The sequence below is a fragment of the Hesperophylax consimilis genome, chromosome 27, assembly GCF_061612785.1.
Source record: "Hesperophylax consimilis isolate HC1 chromosome 27, BYU_Hcon_1.0, whole genome shotgun sequence".
Classification (NCBI taxonomy): Eukaryota; Metazoa; Arthropoda; class Insecta; order Trichoptera; family Limnephilidae; genus Hesperophylax; species Hesperophylax consimilis.
In genome coordinates this window covers 18,052,809-18,074,762 of record NC_142862.1, presented here as the reverse complement: position 1 = coordinate 18,074,762, position 21,954 = coordinate 18,052,809, and the positions used below count along the sequence as shown (strand labels likewise).

The 21,954-nt window shown below is 34.1% G+C and overlaps 1 protein-coding gene across 1 annotated transcript in view; it reads left to right on the top strand.

Annotated features, from left to right (window-relative positions):
• Positions 1 to 5,028: 5,028 nt before the first annotated feature.
• Positions 5,029 to 21,954, top strand: part of LOC149410687 (uncharacterized) — a 67,999-nt gene continuing 51,073 nt past the window's right edge. The window contains exons 1-3 of the mRNA XM_089648312.1: positions 5,029 to 5,040; positions 5,140 to 5,202; positions 5,644 to 5,892. Coding sequence (XP_089504438.1) covers positions 5,029 to 5,040; positions 5,140 to 5,202; positions 5,644 to 5,892 — 324 coding nt within the window. The remainder of the gene's footprint in view (positions 5,041 to 5,139; positions 5,203 to 5,643; positions 5,893 to 21,954) is intronic.

Sequence of the window (21,954 nt, the reverse complement as noted above, 5' to 3'; positions counted from 1 at the left end):
CTTACTTTTGGTGACAAGGGGGAAGAGGGGGTAAATAATTGTAATAAATCTGCTTACGTAATACTTGAACGGCCCCAAATCACAAATCACAAATTATTCACTTTAAGATACTCTCAGTATCGCCTTGGTGTAAGATCACCGTTCAGAATTGTCACGTTGCTTAGAATAGCTTTGACCGTGTTTGGTGACCAGATCTGAATGGCCAGGTACTTCCCAACCTTCCTCACTCTTCTCCTTCCTCTCCTCACAACACACCCTAATTGGGGATGCGATAGCCTCACTGGCTCCAGATGGTTGAGAGCAGTTTTTTTTAATTTTTTTTTTATAGTGAATACCTCACAAGAGTCCCAACTGCTCCCGTCTGGAGCCAGTGAGACTATGGCATCCCCAATTGGGGGATGTTGTGAGGCTGAAGGAAAGTGGGGAAGGGAAAGAGGAAGGTGGGGAAGTACCTGGCTATTCAGATCTAGTCACTAAACACGGCTAAAGCCATTTGGAGCAACGTTTCAATTCTGAATGGTGGTCTTACACCAGGGCGATACTGGTAGTATTGGGACTCATGTGCATTTTCACGCATTAAAAAACGTTCTTTGGAATAATATTATCTCCACCTTAAAAATGGATCCAATTTTCAGGTAGGTACACTTTAATCCATAACCTCAAAACTTTACTCCAAACTATTCATATTCCCGAGTAACGCCGGGTACACGTCAGCCAGTACCATTATAAATTTGAGAAACAATTTTTTTTTATATTTAGAAAAATATTGCATTTAGGATTTAAGGTTTAATGGCTACGTCATTAATGCACCCACTCAAAGCACAGAGGCACTTCCAACTAATACATTATTAAATAAAGATTAAGAAATCAATTGTGACATAATTCTGTATTCGATCCTTCCAATCAAAGGAAGTATTCTTTCCTATTATTTGTGTTTAGTTACTTCATCTGCGTTTAAAAAATATTCCCTGCGCCAAGCAATTTGATGGGCATTTATAAAAAAGGAAAATTAATAATACCACTGTTCATGAATCTCTCGTACATTCCTTTGACCCTTTGCCGCAAACGTATGCAGCTATTTTAAAGAAACAATTATATTGCGTTCCTTTTCAATCCGGCTAAAACTGAAACTAAACGCAAATAACGGAAAAAGAGATAACGTCAAAAGGGCTGATCTTTTGATGGAAGGGCCCGAATACTCTATTAAAGTCACCATAATTGACTTCGTACACTTTATGTTGCTCTTTTGACTGCTTTTTAATTTATTAGATATTTGACAGCGGCTCGCTGCGGCTTTGCTGCGCGGGCGTCGTGGGTACGTAGATATTTAAAAAAATTAAACGCTACAACAATAGACGATTTAAAAATGTCTAAAATCATAATGTGGTCAAAAATAAATAATAATTACAGTAAATTCGGTATTATTAAATATTCGTAACTGACTAGGATACATTAGTAAAATAATTTTTCAATCATTCAGAGTTGTGAATACTCTCAGAATTTCCTTCGTGAGAGACCATCATCCAAAATTGAAACATTTAGCTTTAAATAGTTTTAGTCGTGTTTGGTGACCAAATCTGAATAGCCAGGTACTAACCAACGTTTCTTTTCCCCATGTTCTTCCTTTCCTTACTCCCTTGAGTCATACAGCATACCCCAAATGAGGATGCCATCGTTATTAGCAGTAAGAATTGGTAATCAAATAAAAAATTAAAACCTATTTTAATATAAATTGCATAAATAATTTAATTCGAATTTCGATTTAATAGAATTGTCCCTGCACTTGAAAGAGATACAGAGTTAAATAAAAGTCGATGTAATGTAGTTTTTTAGTAGTATCATTGTGGTGTATAGTAGTGAATGTAGTCAAAGGGTAAGGCTCTCGGCTAGCCAGCTAGAGATCACGGGTTCGAATCCCGGCGTGCAAGAGTCAATTTTCACAAATCACAAATTATTCACTTTAAGATACTCTCAGTATCGCCTTGGTGTAAGACCACTGTTCAGAATTGAAACGTTGCTTGAAATGGCTTTGACCGTGTTTGGTGACCAGATCTGAATAGCCAGGTACTTCCCAACATTCCTCCCCCATCTCCTTCCTCTCCTCACAACATACCCTAATTGGGTATGCCATAGCCTCACTGGCTCCAGATGGTTGAGAGCAGTTGGGACTCATGTGCAGTTTCACGCATTAAAAAATGTTCTTTGGAATAATATTATCTTCTTCTTCTTCTTCTTTATGTGCCGTTCCAGGTCCCCCCGACGTTGGCGATCACTCTTGAAAATGTCTCTTTGTCTTGCGCTGCCCGGAATAGCTCCTCCACACTTCTAATGCCGGTCCACTCTCGTATATTTCGCAGCCAAGACATTTGTCTCCTACCAGGCCCGCTGCGACCCTCTATCTTGCCTTTCAATATTAACTGGAGCAAGTGATACTTCTCCCCTCGAAGTACATGTCCCAGATATGAAATTTGTCTCCACCTTAAAAATAGATCCAATTTTCAGATAGGTACACTTTAATCCATAACCTCAAAACTTTACTCCAAACTATTCATATCCCCGAGTAACGCCGGGTACACGTCAGCCAGTACCATTATAAATTTGAGAATCAAAATTTTTTTTATATTTAGAAAAATATTGCATTTATGATTTAAGGTTTAATGGCTACGTCATTAATGCACCCACTCAAAGCACAGAGGCACTTCCAACTAATACATTATTAAATTAAGATTAAGAAATCAATTGTGACATAATTCTGTATTCGATCCTTCCAATCAAAGGAAGTATCCTTTCCTATTATTTGTGTTTAGTTACTTCATCTGCGTTTAAAAAATATTCCCTGCGCCAAGCAATTTGATGGGCATTTATAAAAAAGGAAAATTAATAATACCACTGTTCATGAATCTCTCGTACATTCCTTTGACCCTTTGCCGCAAACGTATGCAGCTATTTTAAAGAAACAATTATATTGCGTTCCTTTTCAATCCGGCTAAAACTGAAACTAAACGCAAATAACGGAAAAAGAGATAACGTCAAAAGGGCTGATCTTTTGATGGAAGGGCCCGAATACTCTATTAAAGTCACCATAATTGACTTCGTACACTTTATGTTGCTCTTTTGACTGCTTTTTAATTTATTAGATATTTGACAGCGGCTCGCTGCGGCTTTGCTGCGCGGGCGTCGTGGGTACGTAGATATTTAAAAAAATTAAACGCTACAACAATAGACGATTTAAAAATGTCTAAAATCATAATGTGGTCAAAAATAAATAATAATTACAGTAAATTCGGTATTATTAAATATTCGTAACTGACTAGGATACATTAGTAAAATAATTTTTCAATCATTCAGAGTTGTGAATACTCTCAGAATTTCCTTCGTGAGAGACCATCATCCAAAATTGAAACATTTAGCTTTAAATAGTTTTAGTCGTGTTTGGTGACCAAATCTGAATAGCCAGGTACTAACCAACGTTTCTTTTCCCCATGTTCTTCCTTTCCTTACTCCCTTGAGTCATACAGCATACCCCAAATGAGGATGCCATCGTTATTAGCAGTAAGAATTGGTAATCAAATAAAAAATTAAAACCTATTTTAATATAAATTGCATAAATAATTTAATTCTGAAGGCCACAAAAGAATGGAAAAACTTAGTTAATCTTATTCCGATCTATTAAAATCCTGTAAAAACGGGACAGCAGTCTTTTCCTAATAAAATATTTATACTTACAGAATATATTGGAACACGTGTTCATGCACCTTCGTTTACCTGTAAATATATAATATAATCATTTTTACGAACTTTTGTTCCAACGTCGCATTAGTAAATTCCTTTTTAATTAAAGTTTAATATGAAACCTATCAATTCATTCGTTAAGGGTCTGCAGTCCCGTTTTTAACAGGTTTACGAATAATTTGAAAAGATTTTTAATAAGTTTGCAATATTTTATATCAGTAAGTTTTCTCCTTGTATGGTTGGGGATAGTTTGTGGAGGTCGAAGTGGGACGCTGAGATAATTCAGCCAGTCGATGGCATCGGGAGTCACTTGGATGTGTCTCTGGGTACATTGTGTTTAGAATATACCTACCCACATTATCACAGTTCTGAACCCTTTAGGCCCCATTAATGTATCGTATATGCACAACGGCTATGACTGCACCGGATACTGGTTAGTCAGGTCAATGTCTTAAAAATATCAACTCCCCCTATTCTCTATCAAAATCCTCCTTCAACCAGACTCAAGAAATGTGACACAAGTCACAGCTACAAATCACCGCTCAATACCCGGGAGTCACTTGAGTCAACGCAATCAGAGACTTATTTAGTATCCATCGGTGCTCCGCGAGAGAAAGGCATCTTCTAGCTGCAGCCTAGCCTATAGAAGCCGTTGAATCATTTCTCCAAACTCGCGTCATCCGCTCAGATCGCCGGAGAAATTGTCGCTCGGTGGGAACACGCTTGTTTCTTGACTTATCGTGAAATTGTTTTTTTGAATTCGCGTTTTCTGGTTGAGCTTGAGTTTTTATTTTATATCTTTTGAACATAACTGCCCTAAAAATCATACATACCGAAACAACTTTTGCATCAATATTAACGTGTTTTGAATTTGTCATTATTTTCTGAGCTGATGTGAATTTTTAATGTGTTACTTCCGAGTTGTTTTAAAATTCCAACGAGAATATTGATCTTGACATTTTAAACTCTGTTAAAAATAAGGTAAACATTAATTAAAATTTTAACGTTAACAAGTGATTAAAATCTTATGTTGAATAAAGTTCACCATTCTTATTATAGCATTCATGCTGAGTTATCATGATATTTAAACTTGATTTCCAAGCGTAACACAACATTCAATATTTTGCTACTTGCCAGAGTGTTAAAGAGTGACAAACTTTGAATCTATTAAGTATAATATAACATGACTATAGTTACGTAAAAAATTTGAGTGTCTACCCAAATATCATTAACTTCGTATATATAAGTGACAGCTGATTTTATCTCACTGTAAAAGGCGTTTAAGACAGACGTAAAATGACATTGAAAGTGAGTGATTTACTTCGAAGAAGTATTTCAAATATTTTAGATTTAAAGACTACGTTATTCTTTGCTGTTTTCGTATTGTTATGTTTACATTCTACAAAGGCAGATGATCGGATAGTGTTTGAAGATGAGACATTAGAAAAAACTGACACCATTGTAGATCAGGTAGATTTCGGGGAAGCACAACCAAGGTATTATAACGATAGACCTTCAGATCATAACAGATGGACTCTTATTAGTAAAACACCTGTTATACCCTTAAATGGAGGTCAAAATAACCCGAAAAGGGTTCAATATTATGAAAACCCAAATCAAAATGGTTTCAATCCAAACAGAAAGAAGTACTATCTAACGACTATTCGTAAACCATTTGACGACAGATATGACGACAAGCCATACATCGTCAAACTAAAACCAGAAAGTCCAGTGAGATATATTGCAAATAAAATCAGCTTTGGAAATAATCAGGACGGAATAAACACAGAAAAAGATCAGCTGAATGGATTTGACGACCAAAAATTTGTCTCAACTTTGACTACAACAGAAAAACCGTTCAACATATTCAAGCCATCGAACATAAAACAAGATTTTGCAATATCTTCACAGAGCGAGTCACTTATTAAGCCCATCTTGGAAACAATCAATAAATACATCACTAACTCCACAGTGGGTTCTGTTGAAGGAAGCAAACTGAAGCCATTGATCTACTACGTGGACGACGATAAGAAGGCTGTGCAGGACTATAACGGAGGAAACGGAAGTAGTGTTAATAGTGAAAATGGCGGTGAAAGGAAGCCAGTGGCTGGAGGAAGCATTAAAAAACCCAAACCTGATGTAGGACATTTCTACGATGATGTACCACTCAAGTCGAAGTTTTTTGAGGATCTTGGATGTAAGTACCAAAACCAAATTATTTAATATTTGTTTATTTTTGTTAGGCAGAAATTTACTGTTAGCCTATTTTCTATTTATGTACATAATAAAAATAGGCAAATAGTCAAACTTTGTGATAAAGCAAACATATTATTATAAGTATGTCAAAACACATCATTGAATAAAAATCAGGTAAGTAATGTGTACTTTACGATATCCCAATAAGTTGTGTTGATATAAAATCATAGATTTCCATACAATGATAATCAAAATAAACTTATAATAAGAAACTTGAGTGAACAATATAATGGCTTAAATGCCTATAATATGTTGTATTTTCTTTTATTATAATTGAGTACGAGTAGAATTAATAATTCTTCATTCAGGACACTCGGACGTCCTGTGATTGGTTGGTGGGTTCTGACAGCACTTAAGAAGCTACCTCTTTTTTTGGTAGAAATTAAGTTAAATATGCGGATAATTTTGTGAAAAATAACAAAAAATAAATAAATATACACAAGTAATTAAATCACCATCGAATTACTGTACCTACTATACTGAAGCCAGACAAAACTAATTATTTTAAATTGAATTATAATATTATTATTGATTATCATCGCTAAGCACCCAGTATCTTGGGGCTGATGTGAGGTAAGAGGAAACTGACTAACGTGAGGCATATTAATGATTTGCCAATACCAAAAATATTTATATATTTCTAGTTGTGTGTGTTCACTAAATATTTTTTCATATACTTTTAAATAAATATTTTCTTCATTCGTATTATCCTTACCGGATGTAAATATCTTAACAAGTAATAGAACATTGAACGAATAACTCTGATGCTTGAGAAGTTTAACATTTACGAGTAGTAGTTTTTTGTGTAAATACCGCACAAGATTCCCAACTGCTCCTGACCGTCTGAAGCCAGTGAGACTATGGCCTCCCCAAGTGGGGACTGTTGTTTTTTTTATATTAACTCCACACAGGAGGCCCTGAAGAAAATAATTTCCCTCAGGGCCTATGTCATCTTTGGGGATGCTGTGTGGAGGGTCTTACTGTGGAGAGGAAGGAGTGAACATGGGTCTTGAAGAGTCCCATGTTGTAGGAGGGAGGAAACACAGAGGCTGGCAGTTCGTTCCACAGCCAAGCTGTTGAACTTAAGAACGAATCGTAGAAGCGACCCGTTCTCATGTGACAAATGTCAACTGTGTACAAATGTTTGGCGTGTATCCCGACTACGCACCAGTGCCGAAGGGATCAATGACGCTAGTTCCTCAGAGCATCTTCCATTGTAATACCGATAGAACAAGGACAGCATACCTATCTGACACCTGTGCTCTAAAGATTGCAGTCCGTTTGTTAAGATTGGGGAATCTATCAAACGGACCGCTATTGTGATGCTAAGTTAAAGGTAGTGTGGAGGAGAAGGATATGGGAGGAAGAAGGTGTGGAAGTACTTGGTTATTCATATCTGGTATCATAGCCATTAGTAACATTGATAGTATCTTCCATTCAATATCATGTGGTAGTTTTTCACACAATTTAATTCTACTATCTTACACCACAAACAAAATTTTAAAACAACACATTACAAGATCTACATTTTATTTTCTTTAAAATTCAAACATGGTTAGAATAATAGCATTTTGATCGCCAAATTTAATAATAATTACACATCCAAGTTTCATATATCCGGCTCACTGTCCATTTCACCATGATGCAATGGGAAATACCATCGCATTTTGACTAAGTATCTACCGTCTGAAAATTATGCAAGAAAACTGACAACACACTTACAAAATAATATGTACTTGATGTTACTAATCACGCCATACGATGGACGTATCTACAAATGTATGGTAGTGTAATATTGATAGTTATTATTTGTGGTGTTGAGTTATGAGAATTTGTTTCGCAATGAAATTTCCCGGATGTCTCGAATATATTTGGTAACCTGAGACGCATTTTACCAGTTTGGATTAAAGACAAATTATGTTTGAATCATAGTAGACAATGCATGGAGATGTTAAGCCCTACGGATGTGTGTATACATGGTTTGGTAAACATAGGCATCGATGTGTGTTTGTTTTACTAACATGGGTAATATGTAGGTTTATCAACAAGGAGAAGATTTAGTTTTATTAACTAAAAGAAGTAGTTTTATTAACAAGGGGAAGATGCAGTTTTATTAACGAGTGTAAGATGTAGTTTTATTAACGAGTGGAAAATGTGGTTTTATTAACAAGATAAAGATGTTGTTTTATTTACAAAGAAAAGATGTAGTTTTACTTACAAGGGAAAGATGTAGTTTTATTAACAATGGAAAGATGTAGTTTTATTAAAAAGGGGAATATATAGTTTTATTAACAAGGGGGAGATGTAGTTTTTGTAAGGGGAATGTTTAGGGGGTTCAGAAACTGAAATGTTATGACTGTTCCTTATTTATATCAAAACTAGGTGACGTGTACCCGGCCTTGCTCGGGGACTTAGAAATGGTTTAGAGGAAAGTTTTGTGGCTATGAGGCCTTTTAAGATATAATTTTTAGTAGTACATTATTTTGATATATAAGGTTAACAATGTAAACACCCAACAATATGTTTTTATGACTTAATTACAAAACATCGACTTTTTCATACGTTTTATAATTAAATCTATATCTAAATGATAGTGAAAACCCTATCAAAATCTGTTGCATACTTTAGAAAAGCTCAGCGCACAAACAGACAGACGTGAAATTCAGGGATAAATATTCTCCATATTAAAAATGTTTTCAATTTAGAAGGCAGGTAAAAATATATATAACTTAGAAGCCTTAGAAATAAAATAAAAATCAACAAAAATGATTATCTTACAATCTCATTTTAGATATGTTTCCTTTCACCGTCCGTTCTATCTCCTCCCTCCACTCTTCACTAATCTTTAGTCACGCTTCCACCCCCACTTCAACACTTACTAATATATTATATTCACCCATTGTTTTGTAATGTCAAGTTAGTATATTTTGCTCTGAAGAATGAAAGGTTGTCCCGAAACCTGTTGGCATATGTGACAAAAATGTAGTGTTTCAAACAAGGTAACATTGTTTCATTTATTAGAATTAACAAAGCTATACGCTAGTCATATTATTATCGATAATCTACAGTACCTACGTGTATCTTTAGCCAAAGTGGGCCACTTTCCTTGTGAAGGAAGGTGTTCCGACCGCATGCATAAGACATCAACGCACGACAAGTCCGAGACACGAAACCCGTATTAACGTGAATTAATTAAATTTAATGTCTGGCTATTTAAGAGCTTGAATTTTTATTACTGAGATGCACCAAATTCATGAAAATTGGTGCTACAAAATCAATCGTTTAAATACGATTAATTTTTTAATATTCTATGTGGTCGTGCGGTTAACTCCTGACAGGCCAAGATCCCAAACAAAACGTCTGTAACCAAGTGGGTCTTCCGAGGACCCCATGAATTTTTCTGTCTTATGGGCTTTTAAATTATAGAAATCTCAATTATTCAGTCAATTATTAACAGTAACTTACGTATGTGCGCAGGAATACGTACAATACTAAAATGATATGTCAAGTATTTAAGCTAATAATATAAGGAGGATAGTAATTTTGGGTACTACCAACTCCCCCACGTGGCTCTGGGATACCTAGTTGGAAATAAAAGTCATCATATATATTTTAAAAATATCTTTTTTTTTCATATTTCCGGTACTTTTCTATACTTTCAGTATCACCACGGCAAGAAACAACCATTTGAAAGTCAAACGTTGCTCGAAATAGCTTGAGAAGTGTTTAGTGACCAGGTTTGAATTGCCGGATCCTACGAAAACTTTATTTTCCCTCCCACCTCCTTAAGCCTCACTAAATACGATAATGATGATGCTCAAGTCCTACTGGCTTTGCGCAAGGATCAGGCAGTTTGTTTGTTTCCTTTTTTTGACAAATTAATCGGCACTTCTAAGCTGAATAACTTTTTAGAGAAATAACGTACCAATTCCGGACTGGAAAAAACCTCATCAAAAAGGTATCAAGCGGCCAGAACTCTACTACTCTACTCGCCGTTTGAGAGTTATTACTAGTTCACGAAGTATTATTTTTTCTATGTAATATAATAATTCTTTCTATGTAATATAATAATTCTTTCTATGTAATATAATAATTCTTTCTATGTAATATAATAATTCTTTCTATGTAATATAATAATTCTTTCTATGTAATATAATAATTCTTTCTATGTAATATAATAATTCTTTCTTAGTATAAAATTTTATCCTCTCATCAATAGATGCATTTTCCCGCATTGTTGCATCAAAATGTTATTTTTTTTATTACTTTTATCCGTTTTGAATTAACATAATATTATTTAACACGAATTCTAAATATTCGACAGGACACAGTGGCGTAATCACGAACTGTCGGGCTCCTGGGCGAACCTGTTTTTTTTATTTTTTTTTTGTTATAGTGAATACCTCACAAGAGTCCCAACTGCTCCCGTCTGGAGCCAGTGAGACTATGGCATCCCCAATTGGGGGATGTTGTGAGGCTGAAGGTAAGTGGGGAAGGGAAAGAGGAAGGTGGGGAAGTACCTGGCTATTCAGATCTAGTCACTAAACACGTCTAAAGCCATTTGGAGCAACGTTTCAATTCTGAATGGTGGTCTTACACCAGGGCGATACTGGTAGTATCTTCCACTCTGGAACGTGCCGCAAATCTGATAGTATTATTGTCCCAGCGTCTGGACGATGTAGGCCCTCTGATTGGTCAAATTAAAATTGTCTGTTTCGGGTAACTTGAATATTAAGACACGATTCCATACTAAAATAGGATCGCCTCATAATAATACGAGATTTCTTCAAAAGCATCGTTTCTGCTCATATAATTTTTGGATAATATCGAAGAAAATATGTTTTAGAAAGTTCATAATCCATTGGATTAATTACATTACAATGAAAATTCTCCACAGTTACGTGATTATGTTTGACGTTTATAAAAATTCACGCGTTTCTTCAAGATGGCCGACAGAGCGCACCTCTGGCGGTTTAAAAACGAACCAAATGCCTGGCGCGAATATTTAAATATGCAGCTCACAATACTTGACTACTTACCATTAACAAGCGTTTTATAAGAAGATTTCTTCTGGAAGCTTATCACTTTGTAATGGCATTTATCATTATTATTTACATTTTTTTTTTAATTAATTATATCTGATTTTATATTGGCATGTTTTCTAATTTCTAAAATTTCAAAATTATTTATTTACGATGCTTTATATCCTGAGTAAAGTATTTTAAGACCTGAATTTTTATCGAAAATGTGATCATTATTCAAAAGATTATTTGCAAACTCAGATTCACTATTTCCATTTATAGCCCTGCGATATTCTTTAGTTCTGACTTCAAAGTTTCTATTAGTTCTACCTTTGTAAAAGAAATTAAAATCATCTCAATTGAGTTTTTAAACTCCTGATTTTTTTGTTTGAATTTTGCTATCTTTATTATTAAGAATATATTTCTTCATTGTTATTAGTGTAAAACGCCAGTTGAATGGTACCAGGATTGTTTATATATATAATTTTAGAAGTATCGTTATCCACAAACAGAATTCTACGCCATTGTTTATTTCTATCTTTAGAAAGACCGTTTGAAGAGAATGTGTTTAATTTTTTTATTTAGTATTTCAACTATCAATTTATTAGAATAACCGTTATTAAATGCTATTTGTCTTATGAATATATTGTTTTATGGTTATATGCTATTTGTTTTTTTCAGGTCTTAAAATACTTCACTATAAATAATTTTGAAATTTTAGAAATGAGGAAACATATTAATATAAAAGAAGATATAATTAACAAGAATTTTTTTATAAACTCTCTTTTAAATATTTTCCCACTCAACTGGTCTTTCCCGTCTAACGATATTGTTATTCCTAATTATTATAAACCCAGCCTACTCTTACCCCTCCCCCCTCCTTCCACTTCTTCTTTCCCAATTGCAATCTATATTTAATTTTTGACTTCGGTGTATACACAATAAAATGTAAACATTATATTTATTTATTTATTGGACAATTTGCATAGCGCCGCTTTTGTGAGATATCACCTCAGGGGCGCTATATTGTAATAATCTACCTTTATATATAGATTTTTACTCTCCTGATGAAGGTGTATATATAATCTAGCTTTAAACTTTATTAGATACAGTAACAGTTGTAGGTAAAGAATTACCACCAGTTGGAGTAAAATTAACACATTTTAATTAAACCGACTGCTAATGTCATCGCACAATTACCCTCCTTTTATTCATAAACACGGGTACAATTAATCGATATGTAATAATCTATTATTTAAGTCAACTTTGTTAAAACTATCTTTAATTGTGACAAACTAAACGATATTGATTCAACTTATAGACATTGACGGTTGTAACACATATTCAAGCACTGCAAGTCTCCTATGAGCTAATTATATTAGGTACGATAACAGTTAATATCAGTTGTAGACATGTAGTCAATAATAGTGTTTCATTTGAAATAATCCATCACAAATACGTAAAATTTCATTTATTCAAACAACTGTCATTCTTATTATGCGTAAATTTAGCATGTTATTATTAATTAACTCCTTCCTGTTCCGTGTTTTAACAATATATATACCTACTCACCCTCTCTCTGTGAATGTTCTAATATCTATCTATTAAATGTAACTGTTGTTAATATCACATAAAATGGGCGAAGCCCAACTAAGAGCCGCCCGCAGGGCCTAGCAGAAAAAAACCCGCGGAGCGGGTTTTTAACTGCTAGTATACTATATATTATTTTAATTAATTAATTGTGAAATAACACAAATCAATCAAATAAAATTTATCTGCGCACGCCGGGTTCGAACCCGCGACCTTCGGAATGGCAGTCCAATGCGTTACCACTGGACTATGCCGGCCGTCAACGGGGTATTTATATTAAATCGATCTCCTAGCAAATAAAGAACCCAAGCGGACTTGATTTGGTTACTTTATTGTACATTTGTGTTTTAAATGTCCTACACTTTTACATTAATGATTTTTTGTATATTTTGGTACATGTTAGGTTAAGGGTTTGATTTAGTGGTCGCTCTTGTTTGTTTTGTGGTTAACTTTGGAGTCGTATTTTGATTGATTTGAAAATACAGGTTAAAGCATGTTTTTTTTGATAAACAGTTCCTTTAAAACTAGTGTTAACGGCGCCATTTTTTCCCTTGTTAAAATTAGGGTTTATTGTATTTTTCTCCTGTTCTAGGGTTTACATTGGTATTAATTTATATTCTTGATACTTCTTGGTGAAAATTTGCACTCTTAACGTAAAAAATAAAAGGAAATTTTCTGTCTACGTCAAAAAATATGCAATATAAAACGCAAGGGTAACGTTGGAGACATCAGCTAGTAATAAATAAAATAAATAAACTTCAATATTTAGCGCTACAGGCGAAATGTTTTGATCACCTTGCAACTACGTTTTGAGTAATGAATTACATTCAATTTCAATATTGTACTTTCACTGTTTTTTTTACTTCCGAAAAAAAGATGTTAAAATTACGACAGTGACAGAATTTTTATTTTATATTTCTGCTGACGATATTTTTTTATAAAAATGACATGATCATTTTTAAGTTGACGTCACGCCGTTCAACATTAGTGGTAAGCGTCTTACCACACATTGGCGTTATATATGCCATAATGACGTTTGCAGCCAGTTGGAACCGTTTCGAAATGCACTCTTAGAGAGTTTTTTAAATCAATAATTACAATAATCGTAATCAAAAAAATAAACTTCCAGACATTGTGACTGCATTCATAGTCAGTGAAAATACTCCATTCAGATTTGTAGCAGAGAGAGTATTAATATTCAATTCTCGCCACTACCCAACAGCCCAGCTGTAAGACAATAGATACGCCACTGTAACGATGACACGCTAACAAACCATCATAACACCAGTAAAATCATTTTATCATAATTTAATTATTGATTCACTAATTCGTATGCAAAAGTTTACCTAAGAGTAATAAGTTTATACGATCAACCTACATATTTTTTTATTCTACAAAGGTTACAAAATATTATGTTATGAGATAGAAACTGCCTTCAAATATTTAACATTAAAAATATTTGCATACTAATATGATGAGGGTCAAAATAACTATTATTTACAGTTATGGTCACAATTCAAGAAATATTTTGTCATAATACAGTGCTGGAGTTCAGCTGGAATAAACCAGAACGCTGATACATCAACAAATTTGGGAACCATTGATTGGATAACCAACACTTTTAGTGGTGATTATCCAATCAATCATATCCCTAGTTCTGGTGATTTGGCAGGGGTGCCCGTGTTCATCGGGTGCAGAGATGTGCAAAATGGGTACACAAAACCATTTGAAATGCAAAATGGAAATGGGTCAAAACTTTTCCATTTGAAAATGCAAAATGCAAAATGGTTTTTAGAAAAGCATTTCAAATGCAAAATGCAAAATACCTATTTTCAAAATGCATTAAAAATGCAAAATGGTTTCTCAGGTCAAACAATTAAAATAATTATAGAATTTTTGAACAATTTTGTCATTTAATAATGGACATCAATGTAGAACAAACATATTACATGATGGTAAATCCAAAAACACCACGACTACAGATTATGAAACCACAAAAAATTTGCACGGGACTAATGTTGCCCACGTAAAAACATAGAAACTGCTATCTAACATTTAATATTACAGCGTCGGTCATGTTCAGTATTTGAATCAGTATTTTTGTAATGGAATTACTCAATTGCCAGGGCTCCTACCAGAGAGCAACTTGACGAATGTAAATTATCTCTCATAGCGAGGTTGAGGACTGACTGATATTTGGGGCTTATGAAAAAAAAGATGAGTGGAGAAAGTAGGAAGAATGTTGCAAAAAAGCATTTAAAATGGAAAATGCATCGAGAAAAGCATTTAAAATGCAAAATGCAAAATGGTTTTTAAAAAAGCATTTAAAATGCAAAATGGAAAATACCCATTTTGCATTTTGCATTTCCATTTGAAATGGATTTATTTGAAATAAAGCACATCTCTGATCGGGTGAGTGTGTTCAGGATGCCCACCAGTTAAGTGGCGTTCGTGATCGGGAGAAGCAGGTTTGGGGAGACCCTAAGACCTCTCCGACTGGTCTCTCGACCTATCGCTTTGCGCCGTAGTGGGAGGAATATATTCATTCGTCCATCACTCCTGGAAACACGGATCCTTAGATTCCTAACCACCCCTCATACCCCTTTCCTTCCCAAAACATCCTCTCTTTCCTTTCCTCAAAAAGACCCTCCACATAGCATGACATGGGGCTTAAGTCAAATTAATTTCCTAAGGGCCTCTTGTGTAGGGTTACTGTAAAAGAAATCAATAATAATACTAAAAACGAAGGTAAATATGATATAGAAGGACTATTTAAGTACAGGGTTTTCCAATAAGAGGTGTTATTTTGATATTCAATCGTAAAAGATCAATGGTTAGGTTGCTTGTGTGGCACGTAGCGCCGTTTTGTTGAAAGTAAACGTTGTTTAGATCAATACCATCCAATTCCGGCCATAAAAAATCATTAATCATCTCTCAATAGCGCAATCCATTCACCGTAACTGTTTCTCCAGCCTCATTTTCAAAAAAGTAAGGTCCAATGACTCTGCCGGACCATAAACCGCACCAAACAGTCACACGTTGAAGATAAAGAGGCTTTTCAACAATAACTCTTGTGTTTTCCGAGCCCCAGATGCGACAATTTTGCTAGTTGACGAAGCCACCGAGGTGGAAATGGGCCTCATCACTCAAGATGATTTGCATTTGATTCACTCAAGTGAATTTTAATAATTTCAATGCGTTGTTGAAGCGTGTATCGTTCCATTTTTATTAATGACGTAGTTTCTACTTGTCAAATGTCAAAAAATAACAGCTTCAAAAGTAACATCTACCGAAATAGCGGGATATTCAAAATAACACATCTTATTGAAAAACCCTGTAGTTAGGTGTATAGGTATAGGTAAAGGCTGGGCGCCTACACACATATCTGAGTATATAAGCAAAAATAGTTTGGATAAACTATGTTAGCGACATCTTTCTTCAGGCGGTTTCATACTAAAAATAGTTCCTGGTCTATCTTCTTTGTGTTGGCGGTTTCATACTAAAAATAGTTCCTGGTCTATCTTCTTTGTTTCTTTGTGTTGGCGGTTTCACACTAAAGATAGTTCCTGGTCTATCTTCTTTGTTTCTTTGTGTTGGCGGTTTCATACTAAAGATAGTTCCTGGTCTATCTTCTTTGTTTCTTTGTGTTGGCGGTTTCATACTAAAGATAGTTCCTGGTCTATCTTCTTTGTTTCTTTGTGTTGGCGGTTTCATACTAAAGATAGTTCCTGGTCTATCTTCTTTGTTTCTTTGTGTTGGCGGTTTCATACTAAAAATAGTTCCTGGTCTATCTTCTTTGTTTCTTTGTGTTGGCGGTTTCATACTAAAGATAGTTCCTGGTCTATCTTCTTTGTTTCTTTGTGTTGGCGGTTTCATACTAAAGATAGTTCCTGGTCTATCTTCTTTGTTTCTTTGTGTTGGCGGTTTCATACTAAAGATAGTTCCTGGTCTATCTTCTTTGTTTCTTTGTGTTGGCGGTTTCATACTAAAAATAGTTCCTGGTCTATCTTCTTTGTTTCTTTGTGTTGGCGGTTTCACACTAAAGATAGTTCCTGGTCTATCTTCTTTGTTTCTTTGTGTTGGCGGTTTCATACTAAAGATAGTTCCTGGTCTATCTTCTTTGTTTCTTTGTGTTGGCGGTTTCATACTAAAAATAGTTCCTGGTCTATCTTCTTTGTTTCTTTGTGTTGGCGGTTTCATACTGAAGATAGTTCCTGGTCTATCTTCTTTGTTTCTTTGTGTTGGCGGTTTCATACTAAAGATAGTTCCTGGTCTATCTTCTTTGTTTCTTTGTGTTGGCGGTTTCATACTAAAGATAGTTCCTGGTCTATCTTCTTTGTTTCTTTGTGTTGGCGGTTTCATACTAAAAATAGTTCCTGGTCTATCTTCTTTGTTTCTTTGTGTTGGCGGTTTCATACTAAAGATAGTTCCTGGTCTATCTTCTTTGTTTCTTTGTGTTGGCGGTTTCATACTAAAGATAGTTCCTGGTCTATCTTCTTTGTTTCTTTGTGTTGGCGGTTTCATACTAAAGATAGTTCCTGGTCTATCTTCTTTGTTTTTTTTGTGTTGGCGGTTTCATACTAAAGATAGTTCCTGGTCTATCTTCTTTGTTTCTTTGTGTTGGCTGTTTCATACTAAAGATAGTTCCTGGTCTATCTTCTTTGTTTCTTTGTGTTGGCTGTTTCATACTAAAGATAGTTCCTGGTCTATCTTCTTTGTTTCTTTGTGTTGGCTGTTTCATACTAAAGATAGTTCCTGGTCTATCTTCTTTGTTTCTTTGTGTTGGCTGTTTCATACTAAAGATAGTTCCTGGTCTATCTTCTTTGTTTCTTTGTGTTGGCTGTTTCATACTAAAGATAGTTCCTGGTCTATCTTCTTTGTTTCTTTGTGTTGGCTGTTTCATACTAAAGATAGTTCCTGGTCTATCTTCTTTGTTTCTTTGTGTTGGCTGTTTCATACTAAAGATAGTTCCTGGTCTATCTTCTTTGTTTCTTTGTGTTGGCTGTTTCATACTAAAGATAGTTCCTGGTCTATCTTCTTTGTTTCTTTGTGCTGGCGGTTTCATACCTAAAATAGTTCATGTCCTTTCTTCCTTGTTATTTTATTTTATGGTCCCTAAAGTTGCTGCTGCAACCAACTGACGAGGGTAAGCGGAGAGGTTGGACCACCACACAGCTCTTTGCTTCATTCATATTAATATATCGTCTCGTACATTCAGTTCTTTTGACTCTTGCCATGATCTTTAATTCCTATTTATCGGTCATATAGAAATAATAATACATAACAAACATAGAATGATTGACACTGACCAAATATTCAACATTTACTTTGACGTACTCGATTTACGCCAAATATACATAAAAAAAACACTACTTAAGTACATTTTTGACCAACAAAATTAAATTTTAACAACCACAAACTAACATTAATATAACAGTTAGACAATTGTACATACAAAACATTTAAAAAAAACTATGTCGATAAACACAAAATCTTTGGACACAGACACCATAAATACCAGGCAATAAAATTATTCAACAACCATTGACACAAAAAAAGAGGGAAACAAAATTTAGACATGGATTAAAGAACAATTTTGTTTTTGTTTTTACTCATTATTTTTATTTCTTAACATTTCATTAAAGTTCGTTTAATTAAATTAATTTCAATACAGTCCTTTTTATTTTTAAAATCGTAAAATAGGGGCCCAAGCACCCAAGGCTGAGATTACCAAATAATGTTGTTGTTTTTTTAAATACTACTAATATATCAATAAATGAATAAAATAATTGTAGAAGATAATGATAATAAATTTACACAAAACATGAAAGAGAAAAATATTAATTTCCCCTGCAAAAAATTAACCTTTTTACCTAAAAACTACCTTAAAACATTGGAATTTTGAAAAAAAGGAATTTATCTTTTTTACTCATAAAAACATATAGAAACTCCCCCCGAAGTTAGCGAACTTTACGACCACTGTATTATATACGGACATTGATGGATATAACCTTCAAAATAAGTTAAAAGAAAAAGTTGTTCATAGAAATTTTTTATTTTAAAATATTCTTTTCCTCTTTGACATATATAAGTGTTGGCATCAGCACCCCATTATGGACTGCTTGCCTCGCTTTTTGTAATCAAATTTTAACTAATAGTAGTTAGAATTTGATTATCATGCTCGTACCATGTTTTCGTCAGGCGTCCTTGACTTCTACCTTCCACACAAATTAATGCTTCACGAAAAGTGATAACTTAAGGTCGAACCGCAAACTGAATGCTTTCTACAAAAATATGTAAAACAAAGTCATTACATTTTTCATATTAAAGTAAGAGTGAACAATTTTCTCAAACTTTATCTTGACAGAGAAGGCATAGCTCAATTTAAAGCCGTAGATTAAATAATGTTGGTACCGAGAGTTAAATAGAATTTCTACGTGCTTACATTGTCAGCATCAGCGTCTGGTGGTAATTTGCCATTGAAAGTGCCGTAAAAAGTATGAAATTACCTCAGAAAAAGAAGAAACTTTTTTCGAGTAGCCGATGCGAATAATGTGGACACCTTTCATTATTTCTCCTTTGCAGAGAGCGAGAGTGAAAGTTTGCTTAACTTCTATTAGCGGCCAAGGTGGGCCAAGGTAGATTATATTTCTATCTCAGAGTTGGGTGTGGTTTTTTAGTGCTCGGGAACACATTCAACACATATTTTCAATAAATGCATATTATGCAGATGAAGTGTCAATGGCTGCCTACGCCAGTGGCGGCTCTAGCACTCCTTCTATGGTGGAGATCGACATTTTTTTCGTGTAGAGAAAATATGTCCAAAATGAATTTTGCTATTATCTCCGAAACCGTTGGGTTTTTAGTTCCCGTTTAAACCACCAGAGGTTCTCTATGACCCGATAGGCAATCACCAGTACGTACAGTCTTGTTGGTATTGCCGTTTGTTCATTTGAGTCATCGCTTTTGTTTGCCAGTCACTTAACTTCATTAAACCTTGAGGTCTCTGGCATATTAACCGTTATATTTCTTAAAAACGGTGTCAGAAAGTCGTAGAATTTGAAAGTATTCCCGGTTCTTAATAAATTCCAAATTAATTTCTGAACGTAATCGATAGCTAAAACTCAATAATACACTCACCTGATATCGTAGATTTCCATCCCATCAAAATGATTAGAAATATTATATATATTAAATATTATATTTGTCTATAGAATGTGTAGAACTAATTAACTCCGCCCACCTTTAACCATCTCCACTTCTTCCACTGTTCAATTGTAATCTATATTTAATTTTTTACTTTAGTATATACTTGCTCCTGATGATGTAAACATTGTTCATGAAACATGTAGAGGTTATATATATATTAAAGTTAGGTAAACAAAGTTATTTGTGTATTATTCTAATAAATAATGACATCACAAAGTGATAAGCTTTTAGAAGAAATTTTCTTCGAAAAATTAATTAATAAGCTTTGAAAATTTTTAAAAGCATCTCTTTGAATTTAAATTTTGTTTTCGGGATAAATACAAATCTTAAAAGTGAAAATTATCCCACTTCCCGACATCCGATTGAGATTGTTGTCAATGACAATGCATTCTGTCAACTTTTGATATACTTTACTTTTACGCAAGCATTCCTCTGAAAATGACATTGCAGCAATTAATACTAATTAATATACTAAATAAATATCGGTCCTACACGATCGGGATTCGGCTCAATTGTTGGCGTGGTTGCCTCCAGTCCTTGGGGAGGAAGGTTCAATCCGCATTCAAACCAAAAAAATATGTTCATATACATGAAAATGGATGTAAATAAAACACCGATATTATTTTTTATACTAAATGTCGACTGGGTTTCGCTATAAGCGTAGCTTCTTCAGGGCTACAGAATGTAATATTTAACTAAACACCCCTGAAGAAGCTACGGTTGTAGCGAAACCCAATCGGCAATCAAGCTTAAAAATGAAAGTTGTGTTTACGTTTATTGAGTTCTTGTTTTATTTTAAATTATAATTTCACATCACAAATGAACAAAAAAATAGATGTAGGTATCATGGAAGAAAAAACGGTCACGTTCATTTTTTTTCCTTTAGTCGGTTTTTAGAATATCTAGTGGGTATCGTTCTCCGCGAAGAAGAAAAGAGGTTCGGTGGCGGAATTGAATAACCCTCCCGTCATTATTATTGGGCTGTTGATGGCACCTAAATCTTTTTTTTATTTTCTCTGATATTCTTATAATGACTGTTGCCAAATATAAATAGGTTTTTCTCATTACAAGACTTCTTTTGTCATCACTTGGTATATAAAGTTAGGGAAATTATATCACCACTTGGTTGAGCAATGTTGTGAGGTGGGTTAAAAAAGGAGCTCTATAAAAATGCTCGGATTTATAACAAATCCGACAGCTTTTTAAATTATATTTACACACATTTTTCGACTTGATAAAGTTTGGATAAGCGACATCTGTTGAAAAAAAGAGAAAGGTAGTAATGGTTCATATCTATGATAAAACAAAACTGACGCCAGTTGAACAGTGCTGTCACCTAGCGAGTTTCCACAAATTTTCATAATTTGATAAAATAATATTGTATTTGTTTTTTTTCTTCTTTCAAACATCCAAACCCTTCGGCAGCTTGAACGGTTATTGTGTTTTAGTTTTTCGGGTTATAAAGGTTCCACTGTTTCACCAAACTTTTATGTACTATTATTTTCTTTTACTATAAAAATACTTGTATTTTAAAATAAGTAAAAACTAACGATTTTTAATTGTTTCAAAACATTTACAAAATGTTGTTGTTTCTCAAAACTTACACAACTGGTTACACCTTTATTATCCTAATGAGGTATTCACCAACCTTTTGATAGCTTATCCATAAGATAACGTTTTAATTACCAAATGCAAAGGGTAGAAAACTCGGCTGACTTATCCGATATATATATCCGGGATCCATGATAACTAAACACAGTGACAATTCAACACACTTTTAAAAAGTGATATAAAGTCATAAGAAACGATGAAAAAAAAAAATTTTTTAACCTAACCTAACCTAACTTAACCTAGCCTACTTAACCCAGTTAATAAAGTTTTTGTTTCGTCACTTTCCAAGACTTTATATAACTTTTTAAAGATGTGATGAATTATTATTGTGATGATATAACCGGTCATCATATATTCGCTATTCTTAGGTTTGATCACTGAATTGCAAAATCGGACCTAATAAAGATTATATCAATCATCCAAAATATGCGTTATCCTATGGATAAGCGAAATAGCCTCTAAGTGGCATTTATGGAATCCATTCTCCATTATCCAGAATATCGAGACTAGTCAACTTGTCCAGACTCGAATTTTA